Genomic DNA, 8,638 nt, shown 5'->3' on the forward strand with positions numbered 1-8,638 from the left:
TTTGGCTAAAATAGTTTCCTTGAATGCTACACGTTCAACAGTATTAAATGTGAGGCTACAGACAGATAAACCACCTTGTATTCAAAGACCCCTATCGCTTACTTCAAGTAGGAAGGGTTGCCAAGCTTCTGAATGTTGGTCTGGAAGCACAATATGCCAAAGTGCTTCAGCAGCTGTTTTGATGTGTTGTTTTCTACTAGAGAAAAAACTCCACCCTATTCTTTTGCCATTTGAAAATTGTCTTCTTTCAGGTCTGTTGGGATCTGACCCAAACCACTTTCTAGGACTGGGCAGTAGCCCGTGGTGACTATCCTGAGGAGTCAGGACAATTATTAGCATCTAGCAAAGAAAGCATTCAGTTCAATATCTGGAAGGGGATTTTAAAGTGGCTCACAATTAACTAAAGAGAAGGATGGAAAGTAATCAAACTTCCCGATGATTTAAATTATTAAACAACTGTGATGAAATCCCAAGGTATATCTTTAGATTGGATAAATCAGCCATAAAATTTAAAAAGCAGTTCAGTGATAATAGTGTAATATATATTGAGACAAGATATATTATCTCCAAATATGTACAAATGGAGTCTGAACTGATAGATCTTAGGATTGTGGAGGACAGTGTGTGACAACTATGCAAAAATACGAATTACACCCCAGAAATAATTAAGCCAAGTGTGCACCTTTATGTAAAACTACTACATGTGGAATATCACAAAGAGATGTAATTCACCCATCAAGGAAAAGCTACTGTTGGGCTAGAAAAAAGTGAAAGAAAGGCTATCAAAATGAAAAAGGGATGGGTTATGTCATCAATGAGAAAAATTATGCCAGGGCACTAGTGTTAGTAGATTAATGAATATTCTTCCCCATTTGTGTGTGTGTGTGTGTGTGTGTGTGTGTGTGTGTGTGTATGTAAACATTTATTTGTTTTCTGAGGTTTTCGCGGGTGTTTGTATATAGGTCTTTGGTTGTTCGGGTTTTCTCCCGCGTAAAATTGGAAGTGCCTTGGCGACGTTTCGACGAAGTCCCATTCGTCATCTTCGGGCTGGTGTTTTCAGCTTCGTGCTTCGAGCAGCAATGTGTGGTCTTAGCTGTTTCTTCAGCTAAGACTACACATACCCCCACTGGCAGTTAAAAGGAAGAAACAGCTAAGACCACACATTGCTGCTCGAAGCACGAAGCTGAAAACACCAGCCTGAAGATAACGAATGGGACTTCGTCGAAACGTCGCCAAGACACTTCCAATTTTATGCAGGAGAAAACCCGAACAACCAAAGACCTACAAACATTTATTTCTTTATTCATTTGCATCCTGCCTTTATTATTTTTACAAGTAACTCAAGGTGGTGAATATATCCAGCACATATTCCTCCTTTTTTCCCCACAACAACCCTATGAGGTGAGTTGGGCTGAGAGAGAGAGTGACTGGTTCAAATTCACCCATTGACTTACGTGACTAAGATGGGACTTAACTCGTGGTCTTCTGCTTTCTAGCCTGGTATCTTAACTGCTTAAAAAACATTTGAAACCTTGCCCAGAACTTGGAGATTCCACAATAATAATTCATGCCGACATTATCACACAATTAAATCACTGCAATATGTTTTACTTAGGGCTGCCTTTAAAAACCACTGGAAAGCTGCAATTTGTGCAAAATAAAATGGCCTAAGTGCTGCCAATAGGCTTTCGAGTGCAATTTGAAGTGCTGAGTTTGCCTATAAAGCCATTTGTGTTTTGTGCCAAAGTATCCTGTAATAGGAGAGGAGCAGGTAGAGCCCAAGGGCAAGTTAAACACATCATCTCACCTTCCCACAAGAGACTTAAGTCCAGCTCCCCATGAATTCCATTGACTCTTATCTAGTGCCAATTTGGTTTGACCATTAGTAAATCAGATTCTTGTGTATAGGTAGCATGTAATAAACATTTAGTGCCTTGAACTTGATTTCTGACACTAATATGATATAGTAACGGCCAAATCAAATTGGCACCAGATAAGGGTCAATGGAATTTGTGGGTGGCTGGATTTAGGTCTCTTATGGGAAAATAAGGACTCTAAACTGATGGTGTGCTTAACCCTGTCCTTGGGCTCTGCCTGCTCATCTCCTACAGCAGTGTTTCCCAAACTTGACAATTTTAAGGCATGAGGACTTCAACTCCCAGAATTCCACAGCCAGCAATGCTGGCTGTGGAATTCTGGGAGTTGAAGTCCACATGCCTTAAAATTGTCAAGTTTGGGAAACACTGTCCTACAGGACTGCATTCTCCCATTAGAACTGATCTACTGGAGCACAGATGGAAAACCTCTTGAGGATTTAGCATTTTCATAAGGTTGGGTGGGTTTGGGTGTGTATATTCAAAGCCCCAAGAGGTGTATTTTTCTATAATGGTTCCAACATTGTAGAACAGTCCCTTGCTTCCAATTAAAAACTGAATTGAGCCAGAAGCTTTTGGTTGTTGATATCATCCTTCTGATGTTGGTTAGTTTCTTATTGTGTATTTATGTGTGTGGGGGAGGGGATAAGCTAGCATGAATTATGGGAATAGTGAGATTGATTATAACTTAGGTTTTGATATTATGTGTTTGCTGCATGATCTTACCATGGAGATTTTAGTGTTGGGGTGTTGCTGTTGTTTTAGTATTCTTGCACATATGTTATTAAATATGCTGTTTTGTTTTTATTGTATGCTGCCATGGGTGTTATGGAATTGGCAGCAAAAAAAAATTGAATAAATTTGGGGTTTTATTATCCTTTGAACTATTTTTGTTCAATTCAGCAATAACTATTTCCCCTTATTTGAAATCTAGTGTATAAATTTGTACTATGCACACAACACATTTGGGCTCCTCATTCCTGTTTTTGCCTTGTGGCAAAAACATATGAGCATTCTCACAGAAGTATGAATGAAGCATTGGCAGAAATAAGTTAATTAAAAAAAAGCAAGAAAAGAATTACTACTGTTTTCTGCTGTTGTATGGCTTTTTATGAGAACCTAGTTGGTCACCATGGAAATCAAGATCCTGGAGTGGTTTTGCCCAATCTAGCAAGATCCTTATGTTCTTACAGTAAATTTATTATTGATTTCCTGGGATGAAAATCCTGTTGTCAGGATCATTAGCTTAGCTAGTGGCAACAGCTGGGAACTAATGATAGGTTATTCAGAATTCTCTAATTATCCTGAGTTTGTGTGAACTGCTTTAGAACCATTGGGAACTCATTTTGTATGAGTCTAGATAGTTGAACAAATGAATGCAATCATATTTCAATATTATATAAGCTGTAAATTTACAGCTGGAAAGGATCCAATGAGTCATTGAGTACAGCCTGTTGACCTGAGGATATTTTCCTCATTGTTCTGGGACTCTTTAACAGAAAAAAAAATTTAAAAGTATAAATAATTCATTTAGCAAGAGAGATTTCTAACATGAGTCTATGGGGCTATTAATATAGTTTAGTGCTACGTGCTAATCTGTAGGAGATTTGAATTTGCTGTGATCACCTTTGTGGCTTCTAAAATAAGGCATCATATTTACTCAGTGTATCTCTTGTTTTTCCCCTAATCTTTCTCTGAAGAATCTCTATTTGAAGCTGTATTACTTATCCAGTATAGGTAATTTTACTGCAAGAATGATTGCCTTGAAAGAGCATTCTTAAAGATTAATTTGGTGTTGTCTTGACACATTTGACACAGTCATGTAAATAATAGCATTATATCCATTCTAACTGAACCTTACCTTTACTTTTGTTACATAAAACATTGAGTTAATGCCTTTCGGATCTGATGCAAAACCATTTGGTATAACGTGAATATACTGAAAACTTCTCCAGTTATTACAACTCCAACACAAGATATTTTAAAAGAAAAAGTTAAGCAGTGCAAAATTTACCTTTTCTCAAGATCATTTTAAAAAGCCTTTTCCCCCTTTGACCATATTAAAAAAAAATCAATTGGAAAACCTTTTTAATTAATCCATATCTTGAATTGATGATAAATAGAAACGTTTATTTTATTTCATTTAATTTAGATCAATCGCTCAATACACAGCCAATTTATAAATAGAATTACTGAATGAAAATATTTTCCATGACAAATACTTTGTACAGCAGAAGAACCTGGGAAGATATTAACTCAATCTGGTTTTTTCCCCTTCTTCCTAACATGCCAAATATAAATTTAGAACATTATTTTGCTTTCTCAACCTCAAGTGTATTTGCCTTATATAACATAAAGAGCTGCATTGCCAGCTTCTTTGACCACCTGCAAATATAGCATATGACTATAGGCAATTTTCTCCAACCTGTTGTTTTGCAGGTACTGTATATTAACCATGCTGTTTTTTTAATTATAGGAGTTGTGGTCCAACAATATAAAAGACAACTGGCAGGGGAAAGTTGCCCTATACCCAGTTATGTCATAGGCATCCACAGTAGCTAAGTTTCATCAAAATGACGGCACAAGCATTGTGACATCATGATGCACGTTCCACATCACATGCTTGCAGTGACATACTCCAAATATGTAAGAGGCACAGCATCAGCCGTTGCATACATTACATCATTTTCTCCCTTTCCCCGTCCCCACTGACATCAGAGAGGTATGTACCAATCTTTTAAACATCCAAGCAAAAAGAACGCCATTAGAGAAGAACAGAGCCAAGTCTATCCATTTGACTATAGGACTAGGTTTCCATCTTAAATCTACCAGGATATAGAAGCTCATTATGACGTAAAATTAAAATGTATTTTTTTCTTCAAAGAATATATTTTGTTACCTATTTTAAATAACATGAGAAAGTCATGACATTGGATATTTCTAAAAAAAAAAATACTTGTAGATAATACCAATGATGGCTTATCCAAAATTAAATCCTAATCTCTTAGTTTCTTAAATATTCTCTTGTTGCACATTTCACAACAGTGGATTCTCACTTTAATGACTAGGACATAGGTAACCAATATAGATGCATATGGATGTATATTCAAGTTGTAAATGCATAATTCTTTGCATTTTATGGAAGACAATCTCCAGCAATGCCCTACATATGTTATCATCTTTAAATATCTCAACTTGAAGATATGGATTTCACAGGACAATTCCACAAGCTTGTCTCTAGCTAAGTGGATCCCCTCTATAAAACTCTATTGGTTTGGCCCTTCTTGCTAAGGATTTGGGTATTTGCAATAAGATTGAATAATATGTGAACCAATAGCTAGATGACATTAACAAGACCAAACGACAATGAGATATTCAGGGCAATAGATGCACAGGGCTTAGGTGCACATCTGCAAAGATAGAGTCTTCCTCATGCAACTTATATCTTTTCTCCCCACACACACACACACATCATAACCAGCAACATTTCATTGCCATGAAAACATCCAACCATGGTTCTTCCATGGCAATAACATTCCTCTTTTGCTTCTCTAAGCCCCACCTGTGCTAGAGTAAAGAAAGAGAAAAATGGAAGCTACACCACACCCTGTTGTCCATATGTATTCCTGAGTGAATTAATAGAGAGTGAATTAGGATCCAAACAAAAAGAGAGAGAAAACAAAACACAAATGATATCAACACTTTGATGGCCACCAAAGAACAGTGACTTTTTGAATCACTATTGCAGAACTCAAAATGCTGCCCACTTTTTTCTTCCTGAGCCATGCGCCATTGAAATATTGCTCTCTCGCACATACTCTTCTGTACATTGTGCAGAGTTCCTGTCCAAATTACCCTTGCAAGTGATATTCTTTAGAAGAGTTAGTCCACATTTTAGAAAATCACCCGACAAACTAAGCTTGACTTATTAAAGAAAAAATGCTTAATAGTGCCTGTTAAGGATTGGAATGAAACATATGCCTCCATTTATTGCAGAGACCAGCTTGTTGACTCATCTACCAGTCACCCCTGCATGATTTAATCACCAAAATGTATGTGAATATAAATATAAGATTTGGAGAAACATGTAACCCAGTAACATGTCAACCATTTGGTTGTCTCAACTTTTACAAAGTTGACTTTTATTGAATTTGGCACACTTTATCTCTGCCCTTTATTTACATTGACATGTGCTAATAAAGGAATTAAAGTCCTCGCCTCTTTATGATGCATTTTTGTCCTAAATATTTCTTTTCCAGTTTGGTTCCTTGTATAATTGCATATGCCTAAGTACTTCCCCACAAATGCGGATTAGGATGCAAAGTAGCAATGTGTCTTCTTAGAGAAACAGTAATGCCAGTAAACAGATGTATTCACATATTCAAATCAAAATGCATATTTACATAACATTTTGCAAATATAAAAAAAATGAAAACATACAACAGAGAAGTTGAAACAAAGGAAAACATTTATAGATGCACAGTGAAGATAGCAAATACACCAGAGAATACATACATGATTCCAAAAAAAGTACACAAACATTCAGGCATCATTTACAGGGTTAAAAATCCTGCCAATATTGAAAATAGAACATAAAGAATTATGTCCTTCAGCATTATAAAGCTGCATTATGAAGAATGAAATACATATAATCCCAAACACTCTCCCTGAAGCTATACATAGCTCTTGATTGGTTTTCCAGAAATTTAATTAAATAAAGTGACTTTGTACTTGCTTCCCTGAGAGTAAACAATATTGTAATACAAACTCACATGTATTCTTATGCACACAAATATATGCTTGACAAACATGTGCAAACTAACAGTAAAACAGAAGCTTGTGTAATTGTGCATGCAAAAACATGGCTAGAAATACGCAAAATTAAACATAGACCCATCTGTTTGTTGCAGTGTTGCAGCACCCAAATAACATGCTCTCTTGCACTGACTTGGGGTGCTTTTACCCAGGTATTTCAAGGCAGCTGTATCATTATCTCACAAGAAATAGGGTTTTAGAAAAATAAGCAATGGGACGGGTGTTTGCCATTCCAGGGAAGAGAGTGTCATCCTTGAGAAGTTGCTCTTGTTAGATCAATGAAGCATAAACTTCTCCCAAATTCACAACACGACAGAATTGTTTTACAGGAACATAGATCTCTTGTCCTCTCTGACTGGGACAGCTCAGAACTACCGGCTATGACCAACAAGCATTATGTCCCTATTTCCAATAAGTGAACAGTGTCAGCAAGCAGTTGTAACCTTCCCATGCTTATTTCTACTGTCTTAATTTTAACAGCAGGCTGGTAATGTTTGCTAGCTCCCTGATTTTTTTTCCCACTCCTAGTGCACTCTTTCTGCTCTCTTTAGTGCGTGCATTTCCCTGCTTTCCTATGAGTTTGTGATTGTTGTTCACTCCATTGCCTTGTCTTTGCCTTGAGATAAGCTGCACTTATTCTGATCAAGGTTTCTAACCACCCCCATTTCTGCACAACCCAACATTTCCTATTAGATTAAACACAGTTGTTGTTGTTTACCCCCCTTCCAGATCTCTCTCAAACTTACTTCCCCAGCTCTTCAAAGAGCTGATATTCTTCTGTAAACCGGTTGCAGGTGATGGTTGCCATCCTGGGTGGTGACTGTCTCTCCTGGCGTGAAGTTTAACACTGGGCACCGTTTCTGCCTTGAGCACACGCGTTCTCCTTTTGCTCTTTGCTTCTAGTGCTGTTTGCCTCTCGGAGGTAAATAAGTGAATATGTATGATTGACAAGCCTGGAGATAATGATGAGGGCAATTTGTCTTCTCAGTCTCCCAAGCCTTCGTCAGCATCCAGTTCTCCATAGCAACCACCTCCGGAACGCCCTGGTTCTGTTGCCCGGGTAACTACTTCCCAAACACCTGCTTTGCTTGCCGCTTCTGCAGCTCTCTTACGCCCTGAGTCTGTGAGTGGGGAAGCTGCATCTTGAGCTGGACAAGAGGTAGATTGAAGGAAAAGGCTTTTGGAAACAGCGAGCCAACAAAAGTCAATATTAAAATACAATTAGTTCACACAAATAAGAATTAATTAGGTCAAAAAGATTACTATGGAAACTGCAGCTTCCACATTACAAGATGGTATTCAGAAAGACAGGATGTTGTTGCCCTGGTAACTGCATCTTTTACTCCAGAAAGACAGGTGTTGCTGGGTTGCCTGGCAACTGCAATAGTTCTAAGATTTAAGGAAACATGATGCTACCTTCAGTCACAGCTTCTTAGGAAAGATGGGATAAGGGCTACTTCTGCAGCTTCCTTTTGGTATAACTCAGGGTAATTAGAAGTAAATTCTTTTAAAGGTCTTCTAGTGATTCTGTGCTTTGGGAATAAATGAAATACAGCAGAAAGTATCAGTGTTTCTCAAATTTCAATAGGGGGAGCAGCTAAAACTAAAGTTGATCTAGACTCTGAAAAATCTTCTGGAACACAGCTACTGAGCTTTATTCCCAATGGAGTATCTGGCCCAGATTTCTTGCACTTTCTGTTTTGGCACTTGTTTTGTTTTTGAATTGCTCCATGAGAAAGAGTTCATGATGCACTTGTTAGCTATATGCAGCTGCTATTATGGAAAAGAACTCAGATGGAAAGACATAGTGCCTAGCAGACATCAGTCTCTAAGTGGGAGTGATTGTGGATTATGGCTTGGTTAAGGATCCTGAATACTATGCAACACATTGATAGTGTGACATTAATCTTAAAATCTTGCCCCTAAACAGTTCAGAATGGGACGATAGA

The 8,638-nt window shown here is 37.6% G+C and overlaps 1 protein-coding gene across 6 annotated transcripts in view; it reads right to left on the minus strand.

Annotated features, from left to right (window-relative positions):
* CAMK2A (calcium/calmodulin dependent protein kinase II alpha) overlaps nt 1-7,703 on the minus strand; it is a 169,067-nt gene extending 161,364 nt beyond the window's left edge. For 3 of the 6 annotated variants that reach the window (XR_005556408.1, XM_039340881.1, XM_039340879.1), the window contains exon 1: nt 7,436-7,703. Coding sequence is in view for 5 of the 6 variants with exons in the window: in XM_039340881.1 (XP_039196815.1) it covers nt 7,436-7,497 (62 nt within the window). In the remaining variant the exon portion in view is untranslated. The remainder of the gene's footprint in view (nt 1-7,435) is intronic. The other 3 variants (XM_039340882.1, XM_039340880.1, XM_039340883.1) reach the window with 1 other exon arrangement.
* Between the last annotated feature and the right edge of the window lie 935 nt (nt 7,704-8,638).

Source organism: Crotalus tigris, unplaced genomic scaffold, assembly GCF_016545835.1.
Source record: "Crotalus tigris isolate CLP2741 ecotype Arizona unplaced genomic scaffold, ASM1654583v1 scf7180000017754.2947050, whole genome shotgun sequence".
NCBI classification, from domain to species: Eukaryota; Metazoa; Chordata; class Lepidosauria; order Squamata; family Viperidae; genus Crotalus; species Crotalus tigris.